The 17,415-nt window shown below is 40.6% G+C and overlaps 1 protein-coding gene across 2 annotated transcripts; it reads right to left on the bottom strand.

Moving 5' to 3' along the window:
- Window positions 1–254: 254 nt before the first annotated feature.
- echdc2 (enoyl CoA hydratase domain containing 2) lies at window positions 255–17,104 on the bottom strand. Of its 2 annotated transcripts, none has more exons than XM_078408509.1 (10): window positions 16,870–17,104; window positions 15,575–15,642; window positions 11,964–12,051; window positions 10,863–10,949; window positions 10,191–10,283; window positions 7,874–7,930; window positions 4,365–4,552; window positions 3,986–4,036; window positions 1,588–1,635; window positions 255–1,479 (listed from the first exon to the last, which is right to left on the bottom strand). In XM_078408509.1, exons 1-10 carry the CDS (start codon window positions 17,054–17,056, stop codon window positions 1,402–1,404), a joined length of 945 nt encoding a protein of 314 aa, XP_078264635.1. In that variant the 5' UTR covers window positions 17,057–17,104; the 3' UTR covers window positions 255–1,401. The 2 variants fall into 2 exon arrangements, with proteins under 2 accessions (XP_078264635.1, XP_078264636.1); XM_078408510.1 differs by lacking the exon at window positions 16,870–17,104 and adding an exon at window positions 16,373–16,843.
- Window positions 17,105–17,415: the final 311 nt, after the last annotated feature.

Here is a 17,415-nt window from a genome sequence, read left to right as displayed (position 1 = left end):
CTCTCATTCATCATATTGTTTACAGTGTGCTATGTTTACATATTCTGTTGTGCTGCAGCAAGTAAGAATTTCATTGTTCTATGTGGGACATATGACAATAGAACACTCTTGACTTGATATTCTAATAGGCGCAATAAGCAATCAGTCCATAAGGTGATTCATCTTGTCAGAATTTCAATTGTGAAGCTGCAGTAATTTCTTCCAGTGAAGATTGGTAATACAGCAGCTATCTTCAGCTAACATAAATCCATGGCTTTGGTACCACAGCCGTCTTCCACTGTAGCTTTTTCTGTGGCAATCTAGCTGTCAAAAATGACAATCACGTTACACCTCTGCCATTGGCACCTCTTGTCTAGTCTTCCAACTTGGATGAACTTGTCCAGTTTGCTACTTCCTATACCCTATTGTTAAATTGTGCTCGCTGACCAATTACAAAATTTGCAATATTCCATTGATGGCCTGAAATCACTGATTTCTTTTGTTTAAAATTCTCCACCCCAAACCTCTGCATGACATTTCTTAAATGTATTTATTTAATCATAGCCATGGTATCAGGGCTAACCTGCAGCATACACTAACCATCAGAGCCAACTAGTCCTTAGCAGTAAATAAATCTAACATAATGTGGTTGGTTTATGGATTTAATGCGTGCAAAAACAGATGCTCCTACTGTACCTTTAACATTTCAAATTCAGTATCAGATTGACAACCCCATTCCATTTGATTAACTTTATTGAAACAAAAGACAAGTCAATTATTTAGCAAAATCCTGTCAGATATGCAATTTAAAAAAACTGATTTGAGAATAGCAATAATACATATGGAAAATGAACGACCTGGGGGTACCCAATGTAAGGGCTCCTATTAAACTGCCAACGACATTTGTTACTACTGGTTGAAACTCTCGTCTGACACTCTTGGGATCTAATTGCTGCCAAACCACAGAAATTGTTCCCTGACGATCCTCCTCTGAGCAGAACTGTTCATTAAAGACACTCGCTGGGTTATGTAAGGGTTTGAGAACGGTCCCATAAGCCGAATGTTTCCATAAATTGGAAATGGTGCTGGCTGAGATGACTGTAGGCTAATATTGCATATGTTGCACTGGATGGTTAATTAGCTGCAGATTAGTATTTAGCTAATTTTAGATCTTAGAATTAATTAATTTGTACGGATCTGCACTACAGATTCAAAACATGCTACAGTGTTTTAATCTGTACTACATTTCCCTCTGATCAGTACCCAGCCAAATGTCACTGTGTACACATAGTGTAGAACCACTGAAAATTTACAGTAATCTGTAAATGTGCCATATCAGGAAACATAATCTTCAAGTTAAGTACTTAACTGTGATTGCAATTAGAATTGTTTATATTGCAGATATGAGACATGTATTTTATTTCATTTTCCAGTAAAGTGCGGTAATCGTTTTTCTTTAAATGCTGCCATCCCTTCCAATCGGTCTTTTGTGGGTATGACCTATGTTAGAAAAAGGTACAAATGTCAAAATCTTTTAATTTGATTTTCTAAAGTCATTCTCATCTGAAATAGCACAAGGTTTCAAAGTAAAATAAAGGCACTCCATACCTGAGCATAACACATTTCCTCAATTGCCATTCCAGATGTAACATCTACCTACAGAGAATTGAAAATACTTAGGGTTAGAAAAAATGTTCTGGTAATTATGAAAGAAATTTAATTTTCAGATTCTGTACTCTTAAACCATTGCTCGGAATATTATTTTCTGAATAATAGGTACTGTTGGGGATTTAATCCACCATTTGTATTTTAGTCACTGATTTATTCTGGGATTATAAAATGTAACCATTTAGATATGGAAAATCTTTTAACTTAGTATGAATGTCTTTTCTTTAATCCTTCTGTCAAAACAAACTAGAAGGTGATTAAAGTTAGAGATAAAAGTCAAGAGTGAGAACAATACACTGGACATGCCTGTATTTTAAATTGGGAAAGCTACAACTTCAATCAGGCAACAATGCTTTGCAAAGGGTGACATTTACTCGGACAACAGTAAAGTGCTACAATTTAACTTTCATTCCAGAAGGGAGGGTGGGGGTGGGGGTAGGGGTGGGAAACATGGACTAGGATTCACACGGCTGAGTATTACCAGCAACTGAACGAGAACGCAATCCTATTTGGTTAGTTTGTCTACTATAATTAAATAACCCCTTTCGCCTTATGGAGGCTCACAGATGAAGAATCACTACCCGCAGTTTTCAGCAATGAAAGGAAATATTAGGAAAATACAACTGGACAATCTTCAATCATGGTTGAAGTAAAATAAAAGTAATAAAAGAACAAGGGTCAACAAATTCATTTGTATTGAATAAAGAACATGCTGTGAAAACAGCAGATTGGGCAGCATCTATCGAAAGAGAAACAATTAAGGTTTTGGGACTAAAATACTCCGTTGTGCGTTTAGTAGCAGATTCAGCCAAAGCTATTGTTGGTTCAAGCGCCACTCGGGAACTAGATTGCAGGGGCAGCTGACTCTTTGTGCAGTACTGAAATAATGCCACCAAGCTGTTGTGGTTTAGAAAAGCTTTTCAACAAAGACCTTTGCCTGATCAGGTAATGATAAAAAATATTCCACAGCACTGCACAATGAGCAGAGTTCTTTTGTAGTGCCATGTTCCACAACCCCTCAGCCACCACCACCACCACAACAAATTCAATAGTTAATTATGTAGTTTTCTGTTTGTAAGACCCATACAATGTTAATTCATTTATTAACTAAAAGAAGCTAGCTGAAGAAGTAATTCATTTATTCAAGCTCATTGTTGCCTCTATTTTGCGAAAAAGGCTGAAGTTAAAATAGTTGGTTTATATTACTTGATCAACTTTATCCCACTTCTGTTCCTTTTCAAAATATTCATCTATACTCGCTGCCTCAAAAAGAGCTCAGATTTGCTCAAATCAGCTTATTTGTGGTAAATTCTAGAGATCAATTCAACCACTTCCTTCAAGCACTCAGAGTCTTCTGTATCCTTTGCCACACTACATAACATAGGGATGTACTCTTTTTCATTTCAAAAAATTCCACAAAGGCAAGACCTGAAAGTCTGAAATAGGTGGTTTTGTACTGTTGATTAAATGGCAATGTTATGGCATGTAGCTAGACTATGTTTGAATAATATGCTATCATGGAAACTGTCTCACATATTGGGGGAAAATGTAAAGTTATCCTTTTTTTACTGCTTAAGTGACTTGCTCAAAGCATAGAGAAGTTTGTCATATGGTTTAGCAGTGTAGGTTATACGGGTCAACACATTTCAATAACCTTAAAAAGAATCTTGAACAACAACTACTGGTTCCTGATGCCAGGGCAAGGTGCTAACTTTTTTTTAAAGAAAATTTGATCACCTTGTTCAAGGCACATTGGAACCAGTTGTAAAGCCCTTGTTGCTAAAACAATCAGAATTGTTAAGGTGCACGAGTCAGGGCTACACCAAGTCTCTGTTAGATAAATTTAACTCCAAGTGGCAGAGAGGTTGCTAAAATTTACTTTGGAAGTCTGCTGGATTACAATGGCTAGCATTCGAGTGAATGCCACCAAAGGCTATTTACCTATTTATCAGGCAGTAAAATGGATTGGCAAGAATTTTGACTATCGTGGAGGTTTAGGTTTTTTAGTTTAAAGTTAGTGTAGAAACAGTCCCTTCAGCCCACCGAGTCCGCACCGACCAGTGATCCCCGCACATTAACACTATCCTACACACACTAGGGACAATTTACACATATACCAAGCCAATTAACCTAGATACATGTACATCTTTGGAGTGTGGGAGGAAACCGAAGATCTCGGAGAAAACCCATGCGGTCACGGGGAGAATGTCTAAACTCCGTACAGGCAGCACCCATAGTCGAGATCGAACCTGGGTCTCTGGCGCTGCAAGCGCTGTAAGGCAGCAACTCTACCGCTTCTTGGTTCTTATTGATCTTACCACGTCCAGAAAAACATTACCTCAATGCCTCTGTTCATTGCTTGCTTTGCCATCTTGACAGCCACTGGAGCCTTCAAATAAGATTAGAATTATTTTTCCAATTCAAATACAATATTCAGATATTTATAGACAGAAATTGGACTCTTTCCTCATAATTTATCACTAACACCTCCCACCACAAATTAGCATAATTCTACACTAATGTGGGTAATACATACTGTATATCAACTATTAGCTTAAGCTAAGTAGCTGTGAAATGCTCACGGTTTTTGGGAGGAAGATGAAAGCAGCTCATGATGCATCATTTGTTGATCTACCACTTAGTCACAAGTTATTAAACAAAAAATAGCAACTGTAAGCATCATTGATTTATTTTAATGCATTCAGTTTAATACAAACCTGTGGAAGGATCTCTTTGGCCAGATCGAGAGCCTTTTGATACGCTGCATCTCCCAAGTCATTTTGAGTCACAGCATCACTCACTAGACCAATGGACACTGCTTGCTTGCCATCAACCTGTCGACCAGTGAAAATAAGTTCCTTTGCCTTGCTGATTCCCACAGCACGAGGCAGCCGCTGGCTACCACCTGGGAGAGGGGATGGGAGAGGGGAGAGGAGAGGAGGAGTAGGGAGAGGGGGAAGATGAAAAAGAAAAACGGATTAATTACAATAGATCAGTAATGTTACATTCAAATTTTATTTGTTAATGTTTATCGTTGCAGTTGTTTTCCACAAATAAGATGTAATTCATGTATCCAACCACAGAACTCATGGACTTCATCAACTTCACCACCAATTTTCATCCTGCACTCAAATTTACTTGCACCATCTCCGACATCTCCCTCCCCTTTCTTGATCTCAGTCTCCATCACAAGAAATAGATTATTGACTGACGTCTAATACAAATCCAATGAAAAATAATCCCACAACTATCTCAACTACACGTCTTCCCACCCTGCTTCCTGCAAAGACTCTACCCCCTACTCCCAATTCCTCCGTCTACGCCGCATCTACACCCAAGATGAGGTGTTCCATACTAGAACATCCGCGATGTCCTCATTGTTTAGGGAACAGGGGTTTCCCTCTCCCATCATAGATGAGGCCCTCACTCGTGTCTCCACCGTATCCTGCAGCTCCGCCCTGGCTCCCCCTCGTCGCAATAGAGACAGAGTCCCCCTAGTCCTTACCTTCCATCCCATCAGCCATCGCATACAACACATAATCCTACGAAATTTCCGCCTCCTCCAACGGGATCACACCACTAGTCACATTTTCCCATCTCCACCCCTTTCCGCCTTTCGCAGAGAACGTTCCCTCCGCAACTCCCTGGTTAACTCATCCCTTCCCACCCAAACCATCCTCTCCCCAGGTACCTTCCCCTGCAACCGCAGAAGATGCAACACCTGTCGCTATACCTCCTCCCTCGACTCTGTCCAGGGACCCCGACAATCCTTTCAGGTTAGGCAGAGGTTCACTTGCACCTCCTCCAACCTTATCTACTGTATCTGTTTTTCAAGATGTGGACTCTTATACATTGGTGTGACCAAACGCAGACTGGGCAATCGTTTTACGGAACAACTTCGCTCAACCCTCGTGAACCAACCTGATCTCCCGGTTGCTGGACATTTTAATTCTCCTTCCCATTCCTACACAAACCTTTCTGTCCTCGGTCTCCTCTATTGTCAGTGAGGCTAAACGCAAATTGAAGGAACAGCATCTCATATTTCGCTTGGGCAGCTTACTGCCCAGTGGTATAAGTTTTGATTTCACTCACTTCAGGTAGCCCCAGCATTCCCTCTCTCTCTCGATTCCTCCCCCACCCAAGTTGCACTAGCTTCTAATTTTCACCCTACAAACAGCTTACAATGGTCTGTTTCCTTTATCATCATTACTTTTTTGCTTATCTTTCATTCATTGTTCTTTGTCTTTTCACATCACCGTTAATATCTTTCATTTCCCTTATTCCTAACCTGTCTGAAGAAGGGTCTTGACCCTAAACGTCACCCATTCCTTCTTTCCAGAGATGCTGCCTGTCCTGCTGAGTTACTACAGCTTTTTGTGTCTGTGTTTAGTTTAAATGAGCATCTGCAGTTCCTTCTTATACAGAATTTAAAAAATCTACTAGACCAAGTGGACCCGTTGGGCCCAAACCTCTCCTGCATTGGTGCAGCACCCTCTCCTCCCCCCCTCCTCTCCCCCCTCCCCTTCCTCCCCTCTCCCCCATCCCTTCCTCCCTCTCCCCCATCCCTTCCTCCCCTCTACCCCCTCCCCTCCTCCCCCACTCCCCAGGAGATCAGTTTAAACTTTAAAATGTGAATAACTTGAAAAATATAACACCGATTTCAATAAAACTTCTTCCGTTAGCACCATAGGGATGACTGAGTAAGGTGGGCCTAACATTGTCACGCTATCATGTACCGTTTTGGCTGTAGTTCAGAAACAAACAAACGAGAGTTTTAGTATATAGATATTTAGTATACACTACTTGCACATTTTATTATTAATCCGTTCTACAATATTTTAAACACCATCTACTTATGAAGCTGCAACTGCTTATTGTATTTATTTCTTAAGCACGCATGTTCACCATAACCTTTCTCAATTTCCTGCTGGATAGTAATCCTTTCAGTTCAATAAAGTACGAACTCCCTATATGAGATGAGTAGCTCAACGGCCTATATAGGAGAGCTGCTGCCTTACAACTCCAAGTTCAATCCTTAGCTCCTGTGCTGTGTGGTTTTCATGTTCTCCCTGCTCTGGATAATACAATTTCCTCCAACAATCCAAAAACATGTATGTTAGTGGGTTAATTGGACCCTGAAACTCAATAGATGAGTGATAAAATCTGGGGGGACTGATAGGAAGTTGAAGAGAATAAAATTAGTATAGTAATAGTGTAAAATTGGAGGCTTAATGGTGGTATCCAATCGGTGGCTGCAAGGCCTGCTTCCATGCTGTAGGACTCATGGAATTGGGTCGATTCTATGACAGCAGAAGAAGAAAGTGGGGAAAAGTACAGTCAGAGTAAAGGAAGTAACGAGGAAAGCCTAAAGGCAACAAAGACCAATATTGTAAGTTGAACAATTCCACAGAGAAAGTTAAGGATGAAGAGAAGGACGTTGGCTATTGGTATTTTTTGTTATGTGTACCAAGAGACAGTGAAAATCGTGCATGGTATCCAGGCAAATCATATCACACGAGGTATGCATCAGGTAATGCAAAAAAGGAATTAGAATGCAGCTATAGTGTTGCAGCTACCGAGAATGTGCAAAAAGAAAAAACCCATGGGCTGCAACAAGGTAGATTAGAAGATCAGAAATGTACCCCTAGCATAGAGCATTCTGTTCAAGAGTCTGATGACAGTGGGGACGAAGCTTCAAATGTGGAGCAGGAGAGGGCCACTTGCTGGAATTACAGCAGCTCTTGAGATCAGAGATCCTGAACTGAACAATAGACAAATTTGGGGAGTTAAAAGTGGCATGGTTTTCTTTAATTATAAATATAAGCTTATTTATTTGCACAATCTCTGCGGCTATGGGGGTTTCTCTTGTGTGATGCACCTCCCTTCCACATCTCAAAGATGCGTAGTTTGGTAGGTTAGTTGCCCATTGTAAATTGTCCCTAGTATATAGATGGGTGGTAGAATCAAGGGGGAACAAGGGAGAATAAAATGGGATTGATGTACGATTAGAGTAAATGGGCATGACAGTTGGTATGGACTCTCAGAAGAGTCTGTTTCCTTGCTGTTTATCTCTATGACTCTACCTTTGTTTTACAGAGTACAGTCATCAGAGTTAAAGTTTAATCATTGCCCATTTTATTACTTAGAATGTAAAAATACTCAGTCTCCAAATAAAACCAACTTCATTTCAAGCCTTGCCTTTCATATCGTAAAACAAATAGCTTACCAGCACCAGGGAGGAGGCCTCTGGTAACTTCAATAAGACCCATTTTGGCAGAAGATGCTAAAGTTAAGAAAACAAGAGACAGGTCAGGCACATATATTAAAGGACATAGGCTGTTTGACCTAACATATTTTTGTAGAAGATGACCGGTAGATTCATATCTGCAACAATGGAGTATTAACATCGGAATCAGAAACCTAGAATGCTCTATGTATTTGTATATAATGGCACCGAGAAAAAGAGGGGAAAGAGAAAAAGAGATAGCACAGTTATGGGGAAAGATGCAACAGAAACAGCAAGGAAAACGACAAAAAAAAGCCAAAACTGAAGGTGAAACAGCAATGATAGTTAGAGAGCAGGATGAAGGGAGGGGGAAAAGATTTAATAGGAACCCGAGGGGCAACTTATTTTACACAAAGGGTAGTAGGTATATGGAACAAGCTGCTGGAGGAGGTAGTTGAGGCAGGTACTATTACAACATTTAAAAAATATTTGGACAGGTACATGTATAGGATAGGTTTGGAGGGATATAGGCCAAACACAGACAGGTGGGATTAGTGTAGGTGGGGCATGTTGGTTGACGTGGGCAAGTTGGGCCGAAGAACTGTTTCCAAGCGATGCGTATGACTCGGTGACAATAAAGAGAAGGAAACAGTGTAAGACAAACAATCATTAATAGAAAGCAATGTTTTGTAAGCAATGTCTCAGTAGATCAGTGGTAGTTTTGACTGTTGATCCTCATTGCTATATTCTTCAATTATAAAATGGGTTCCATCCACTGAAACATACCAATGAAATTGTGTGTGCTGCATGTTGGTTATTCCATCCAAGAAATGTTCAAATTTCAATGCAAAGTCTAATTTGTTTGTAAATAGTCTTAGGAATTTCCTGTCTGTCACCTGTCAATTCCATGGACCAATCACAGAAAATTCACAAAAAAATTATTCATCAATATGCTCTTTATTAATTTGAGCAGATGACATCCTCAGTTTGATCTTCTGGATTTATTTATAATTTTTCATGTGCCACTATAAGATGAACTTGAAAACTGGAACTTTCTTCACTTACTTTAGCAAACTCGATACAAAATTGGCTTGGTGGTCGGAGGCACAGGGTGGTGGTGGAGGGTTGTTTTTCAGATTGGAGATCGGTGACCAAGGGTGTGCCGCAGAAACTGATGCTGTGTCCTCTGATGTCATTTATATTAATGATTTGGATGAGAATGTATAGGGCAATGATTAGTAAATTATGCAAAGGAACACTGTAAATAAAGGATGACCATTTTCATCCTTTGCCTCTTTCTCAATTGAATAGGAGTGAAAAGTTGCGAGATTGAAGATATTCACACAAAAGATTTGTTTAACAATTAATAAAACTTAGATAGTTTACAGTATTGAAGGCTCAATCGTGCCAAAGGGGACATACAACGAGATCTGGGTGTCCTAGTGCATCAGTCACTGAAAGGAAGCATGCAGATACAGCAGGCAATGACGAAAGCCAATGGAATGTTGGCCTTCATAACAAGACGAATTGAGTATAGGAGTAAAGAGGTCCTTCTGCAGCTGTACAGGGCCCTAGTGAGACCGCACCTGGAGTACTGTGTGAAGTTTTGGTCTCCAATTTTGAGGAAGGATATTCTTGCTATTGAGGGCGTGCAGCATAGGTTCACTAGGTTAATTCCCGGAATGGCAGGACTGTCATATGTTGAAAGACTGGAGCGACTAGGCTTGTATACACTGGAATTTAGAAGGATTGAAACATATAAGATTATTAAGGGGTTGGACACGTTTGAGGCAGGAAACATGTTCCCAATGTTGGGGGAGTCCAGAACCAGGGGCCACAGTTTAAGAATAAGGGGTAGGACATTTAGAACGGAGATGAGGTAAAACTTTTTCAGTCAGAGAGTTGTAAATCTGTGGAACTCTCTGCCTCAGAAGGCAGTGGAGGCCAATTCTCTGAATGCTTTCAAGAGAGAGCTAGATAGAGCTCTTAAGGATAGTGGAGTCAGGGGCTATGGGGAGAAGGCAGGAACGGGGTACTGATTGAGAATGATCAGCCTTGATCACATTGAATGGTGGTGCTGGCTCGAAGGGCCGAATGGCCTACTCCTGCACCTACTGTCTATTGTCTAATCCTGTAATCAAAATGCAATTATTGTAAAGCAATCTTTATTCTTCTTCTTCTTCTTTGGTGTCCATCATCCATGTTTCAAATGTTGACATCACTGTGCATTCTGAATGCAATATTTCTAATTTTGACAATTTTCACAGTTTAGATGGCGTGATGTTGTATTTGGTGCAACAACAGTGTTTGACAATACCTGCCACACGAAGATCACAGGCCAATGCCAGCTCCAGACCACCACCAAGTGCAAAACCATCTATTGCAGCAATGGTGGGCATGGGCAGGGATGCTGTAAAAGAAAACACACACCACGTTAACATATTTTAAAAGTTAAAACTGGATCTGTGCACGATTCAAAAAAAGATATCAAAAGCTAAGTGAACTGAGTTAACCTTTTGAATTACATTTAACCAGGTGGAGTTTGATGGTCTCAGACCAAAAAGGCAAATTTATGTAATTCCAAATCTTTAGAATGCAAAGCTTGTAATATTGGAAATTGACTTTATCAGCCACATAATATGTCAAAAAGCTTCACAGTGATGAAAAGAAGAACCAAGTAGTATGAGAAGAGTTAAACAAAAGTATTATTACAGTAGCCAAGCACCTTGGTGTAGTGATTATAACCACTTGAAGCAACGTTAAGACCCTTCTCGAAATCTCTCAATACATGGGTAGTCATCAAAAAACAGTAGAAATTGTTAGTATATGGCCAAAAGTATAATTAGAATAGCGGCATTCTTCAGAGAAGGTTAGAAAATCCTGCACAAGGTGTAATTGCTCAAAAACTCAAAGTCCACTACATTTAAAACAAAAATTGATTGAAAATATCACCACAGCAAAACTGTTAGATTAATTTCTTTGTACTTGCCTATATTGCTCATTAAACTTCGCAGCTTGTGAACAAAGTGGCCAACTTCGGTATTTGTCATTTCTGCTCGTTCTTTCAAATCAGCACCTAGAAAATAAATCTGAGTAAGAGAAAAGAATAATAATCTAGAAAACAACTTATTTAATAATATAAATGCACAATACATTGCTTAATGATTAGAATCAACAGAATAATGCTCATATGCACTGGTCAGCAGTAAATAAACACTTCTCTGAGGTGCACACATGTGTTGATCAATACGATCACCTAATGTTAACACATTTGGGATCAGTAATGGACCCAATAATTAACATTGGAATGCCAAATGTTTTAAAATTAAAATATATTAAAACTGCAGGTTTTCATTTGCCACTGTTCATATGTTAAACTATATTCTTGGCTTTATCCATAAATCCTCTATTTAATAGAGCTGGATATGTAAAAAGGGAAATTTTAATTTTGCCAATAAATCATACAGTGCAATAAACCATTAGTGCTTCTAAATTACTTGCGAGACTCCACAGATAGAATTCCAGAGCCAATCTTTTGAGTTCTTTAATAATGAACTTATTAACGTTCATAACACGACAATTGGGCTGGAAAGTCTCTGACTTTGTTAATATATCAAGTATGAAACATTATAAAGAAATCATTTGGACTGTCTTTCAGTCATCTGGAGTCCAGATTCCATTGCCTGAGGGATGGCCCCAGACCTCATCATTCTTCTTTGCAGCACAACTGTAGTTGTAGCGCCTGGAACTCGTGTGGACTGCAAGAAGTAAATGTGGTTTTAGAAATAACACTGCAGGATTGGGGTGCAGGGTAGTGGTAGTGAACATTAGGAGTGGGATGGATCAAGTGCAATTTGGTGCACTGTTTGCAAATCTGCAGATTTTAATGCTGAGGATGGTTCCCAATAAATCGCTGCAGTATTACAACTGTCACAAAGCTTGGGAGAGTAGACTGATCTCCAAATACAAAATGCTTTATCATATACTGCAATAGATTACAATGAGTAGAACTTAACCTCAATGAAATAGAAACTATTTTCTTCTGACCTATTAGACAACAGTTGTTGATTATTCAGATCCTAGAACTTACCTGCACTGAAAACTCCTTTGACCTGGCTCTTGAACAACACCACACGCACACTTTTGTCTTTTCGCAGATTTTCAATGACTTCTTCAAGCTGAAACAAGAAATCAATTCTGCTTTTTTCTTTGACTTTCCTCAACCACGCCATATTGACGTGTACAACAATGGAACTATGACCACAATCACAAGATCAGGGCAAAGCTAATTATATAATAGGTAATGAGACTGAAAAAAGAAATTGAATGAGCATGTGGCAAGAGAAAGCTCACATCCATTAAAAATATGGCAGTCGCAGTTATAACTGTGTCAACATATTAACATACAATACTGACCCCCAGTCATTGAGCTTACAGCCCAGTGGTATGAATATTGATTTCTCTAACTTCCAGTAACCCCAGCATTCCCTCGTTCTCTATCCCTCCCCCACCCGTCACACTAGCTTCTTATTTTCACCCAACAAACAGCTAACAATGGCCCGTTTCCTTTATCATTACTTTTATGCATATCTTTAATTCATTGCTCTTTATCTCTCTACATCATCGTCTATATCTCGCGTTTCCCTTATCCCTAAACAGTTTGAAGAAAGGTCTCGACAAACGTCACCCATTCCTTCTCTCCAGAGATGCTGCCAGTCCCGCTGAGTTACTCCTGCTTTTTGTGTCTATCTCCCAATCATTGATTGCGAACTTCCCTTAGTTCTGATGAAACCTGTACCATTAACTCTCTTTCTGCACAGACACTGTCTGGAATGCTGAGTGCTTCCAACAATTCCCATTTTTGTTTTAGATTTCCAGCATCCACAGCTTTTAATTTTCATTTACTATACTGATTCCTGGAATGGGCACGCTGGGCTTGTGCACAGTGGGCACTGGGCTTTCAGAACTATGAGAGATCACTTGATTAAACTCCAAAAACTTGAAGAGGTTTGACAGGATGGATGCGGTCAGAATGTTTCTTTTATGAGGGAATCTAAAAGTCAATGCTTAAAAAAAAAGTGTTGCCCTTTTGAAACAGAAGAAATTATTATTTTTTCTCAGAGGCCTGAGGAACTCCCATCCACAAAGGGCGATGGAAGCAGTCTGAATATTTTTAAGACAGAGGTAGATGTATTCTTGATTAATAGAGGTGGTTGGGGGAGTGTGCAAAGGTAAAACAAATTATTTTCTTCCTGATATCAACTATAAAATTAAAGTTGGATTGTTTATGGTTAAATGCAAGTGATCTCGTCAGATTATGAATATGATGTTGTAAAATATTATGGCAACAGCATGTTCTGCCTCATTGCTTTAGCATGACTGAGTGAAAGCGCTGACACTTTCAATTGGATAATGTAATTTTGAGATGCTTGTAAAGATATTTGGTATGCATGGCAACACTACAGCAGTCGCATTTAGAGACATACAAGAGAGAAAATTGATAGAACTGTGCTCCGTGTAACTTCCATGTTGAATTCTGCACTCCCAATTGCAGGTCGTTAAATAGGAAGTATTTTTGTAAGTTCAGGGAATTGAGGTCTTTGGGAAACTGGTATAAAACAGCAGATGACCCCTAGAGCAAATCAGCCATGGTCAAGTAGATTTGACCTTTCCTATTTTCTTGTATTCTTGTGCAGATATATGGGAATGCAGAGTTCCGGATAGAATCAGATCAGCATGATCTTATTTAATGGTTGAACAGGCACAAGGATTGGAGTAGCCTGCACTGGCTCCTAATTTGTATGATATACATGGGAGTTGAGAAGAAAGAAATTTATCAATGGGAGTACAGAGGAATTGACAATATAGATGGAGATTCCTCCAGCTGAAGAGAAAAGAACAGGCCATTCACTCAGGATAAGGGCTGAAATGAAATGTTTCCTGCTTAAGGAATGAGCTTTTGATTTTATTGGCAGAGTAGATGAGGAACCAGAGTATATTGCATCTGGATTTTTAAAATACTGTATACTTGAGCATGCAAGAAATTGATTTAATCGTCTTGAATCGCAGAGCAAACTCAAGGGTCCGTGTGCTCTACGCTTCCTTCCATGTCTCATAGAAACATAGACATAGAAAATAGGTGCAGGAGTAGGCCATTCGGCCCTTCACCGCCATTCAATATGATCATGGCTGATCATCCAGCTCAGTAACCCGTACCTGCCTTCTCCCCATACCCCCTGATCCTTTTAGCCACAAGGGCCACATCTAACTCCCTCTTAAATTTAGCCAATGAACTGGCCTCAACTACCTTCTGTGGCAGAGAATTCCACAGACTCACCACTCTCTGTGTGAAGAAATGTTTTCTCATCTCGGTCCTAAAAGACTTCCCCCTTATCCTTAAGCTGTGACCCCTGGTTCTGGACTTCCCCAACATCGGGAACAATCTTCCCGCATCTAGCCTCTCCAACCCCTTAAGAATTTTATATGTTTCAATAAGATCCCCCCTCAGTCTTCTAAATTCCAGCGAGTATAAGCCTAGTCTATCCAGTCTTTCTTTATATGAAAGTCCTGCCATCCCAGGGATCAATCTGGTGAACCTTCTCTGTACTCCCTCTAAGGCTAGAATGTCTTTCCTCAGATAAGGAAACCAAAACTGTACACAATACTCCAGGTGCGGTCTCACCAAGGCCCTGTACAACTGCAGCAGAACCTCCCTGCTCCTATACTCAAATCCTCTTGCTATGAATGCTAACATACCATTCGCTTTCTTCACCGCCTGCTGCACCTGCACACTTGCTTTCAATGACTGGTGCACCATGACACCCAGGTCACGTTGCATCTCCCCTTTTCCTAGTTGGCCACCATTCAGGTAATACTCTGCTTTCCTGTTCTTGCCGCCAAAGTGGATAACCTCATATTTATCCACATTATATTGCATCTGCCATGCATTTGCCCACTCTCCTAATCTATCCAAGTCACTCTGCAGCCTCCTAGCATCCTCCTCGCAGCTAACACTGCCACCCAGCTTCGTGTCATCCGCAAACTTAGAGATGTTGCATTCAATTCCCTCGTCCAAATCATTAATATATATTGTAAATAACTGGGGTCCCAGTACTGAGCCTTGCGGTACCCCACTAGTCACTGCCTGCCATTCCGAAAAGGACCCGTTTATTCCTACTCTTTGCTTCCTGTCCGCCAACCAATTCTCTATCCACCTCAACACTGAACCCCCAATACCGTGTGCTTTAAGTTTGTACACCAATCTCCTATGTGGGACCTTGTCGAAGGCCTTCTGAAAGTCCAGATATAACACATCGACTGGTTCTCCCTTATCCACTCTACTAGTTACATCCTCGAAAAATTCTATAAGATTCGTCAGGCATTATTTGCCTTTCATAAAATCATGCCTTTCATGATTTGCCTTTCAAATGAGGTCTCCTGTTACCTCAGATGGCTTTGGATGTGCATTCAAGGCTGAGATCGGTAGACTTTTACACAAAGAAAATCAGAAGCTATAGGGATTGGCCCTTAAATGCAATTGAAACACCACATCAATCATCTCTGTGAATGGTGGAGCAGGGTCCAGCAACTTGGCTACATCTACTTCTGTAAGAATTCATTCAAAGAGCAAACTTTGAGCATCCTAATAGAAAGAAACTTGCTTTAAAGCAGACTCCACTGTAATAAACTGCACGTACTAACCTGCATAACAAATACTTTTCCGAGGGAATTTCTTGCATGAATTCTGTTCATTAAAATTGTTGCAATTCCTAAAACAAATGATAAAAAAAATGTTCTGATGTTGCAAGATTCAATTTTTGCTGATAATGAAAAACCATAAGATTTTGAAGCAGGAACAAGTGATATGGCCCTTCAAACTTGACATGCTTTTCAATAAGATAATAACTTCTGACCTTTGGTGTAAAATCCACTTTCCTACCCCATCTAACATCATCTGCTAAACTTGCAGCCTCATTCACCAAGTAGGACGAAAACAGCAGATGCATGGGCACGTTCCCTTCCACATTACACACTACCCTGACTTGGAAATACATCAATGTTCCTTCATTGTTGCTGGATCCAAATTTTAAAACTTTCCCTCCAAGAACATAGTGGAAGTATCTTAACCAGAAGAACTACAGTATTTAAATAATAATAATAATAATAATAATATTCATTTATTGTCATTGCAACGAGTACAACGAAATTAAAAAATAGCCAATCCTGACGGTGCGTACAAACATATATGCAATAAATGCAAAAACAAATAAATACATAAATACAATTATATTAAGTACAAGATTTTTTAACGGTGTTGCCTAGTGCAAAGGTAATGTTCAGTTCTCGTATGGCCCTGGGGTAAAAACTGTTCTTAAGTCTGTTTGTTCGGGATTTGATCGACCTGATAAATGTTTCCCATAAAAATCATTTCTAGAAAATCTGGTTAATCCTCAATTCCTTAAAGTTCAAGAACCAGAGGGTCTAAAGAAGGGTCCCAACCTGAAATGTCACCCCTGCCAGGGGTGAGATGCGCTGGACCAGCAATATGGGAGGGAGAGCGAATTGACAGCTCTTGTACCACCCGCCCAGCTGTGTGGGTTGGCTCAGTTTGATCCGCTCAGGAATCCTTTCACCGAATCAGACCATCTGGACATGATGAAGGCACACGTTGCCCTGCCTTGTTTTTTCCCACCGTCTGCCTCGTACTGCTCGTGGGACCTCGCCGTTTGCAAACAAGTTGCTCCGCCAGCCATCGCTTCACATTTTTAAAGAGCTGCATGCCATTGGTGGGCGGAAACTCTGGGAAGTCACGGGGAAACAAGGACTCCAACTCATCCTTCAGATTTATCGGAATCCATCTCACCAGGTCAGGGAACTCGCGAATGGAGAAGTTATTGGAGGTTCCGCAGAGGGCGACACTTCTTTGCTCTCGTTGGTTAATGGTATATTTAGAACAACGTGAGTCAGACCAGTTCACCAACCACCGGCTCCCTTACCCGAGTTGCTGCCTTCTAAATGTTGCAATTGAATCTCGGAGCCGGAGGGCGGACGAGTGTCTGAGTAATGCCTTGTGCGACCACCCAGAGCCGCCCCTCCTCCCGCATAACCACTGACAGCTGCCCGGGCATGCATTGCTCCAGAGGCCAGAGGGCCGGCAGAGACCACCTTCCTCAGCACCCACATCTGCTCCTCTATTTCCCTTTGCAGGATTGCGGAAGTGAGCTTGTCAGATTGTCGCCTCACTTCGAGGCTTGCGGCGAACGGAAATCCTGCCTCGACACCCATCAGACTGGACTCAATGACCCACCCCTTTCAGCAAACCACCTTCGTTTATCAAAAGGCAATGAATGTCCCGAAAGGTTTCAGAGGGGAGTCGCCCGAATTAAAAATTAGCAGGTGCACTGCGGGGCCAGTAGAGGAAGCAAGGCCCGACTGATCGATGCACTGGCAAATCGTGGTTCTCACAAGCCAGGGAACATCTGATTCTCAGTAACCACATGAATATGTACTATTTAAATATGTGTATTTCAAATGAGAATGTT

This window comes from Rhinoraja longicauda, chromosome 11 (assembly GCF_053455715.1).
Source record: "Rhinoraja longicauda isolate Sanriku21f chromosome 11, sRhiLon1.1, whole genome shotgun sequence".
NCBI lineage: Eukaryota > Metazoa > Chordata > Chondrichthyes > Rajiformes > Arhynchobatidae > Rhinoraja > Rhinoraja longicauda.
Note: the sequence above shows the minus strand (reverse complement) of the source record. Positions and strands in the feature narration are given on the sequence as shown.

Bases quoted from the DNA above. Each gene is read 5' to 3' on its own strand.
- echdc2 (XM_078408509.1), bottom strand. From the start codon at position 17,056: ATGTGGGTGCTGAGGAAGGTGGTCTCTGCCGGCCCTCTGGCCTCTGGA. The intron at 10,284-10,862 runs GCAAGTACAAAG...TTTCTTTTACAG, and splicing joins AAGTTTAATGAGCAATATAG to CATCCCTGCCCATGCCCACC. The intron at 1,480-1,587 runs GTATGGAGTGCC...TTTCTAACATAG, and splicing joins AGGAAATGTGTTATGCTCAG to GTCATACCCACAAAAGACCG.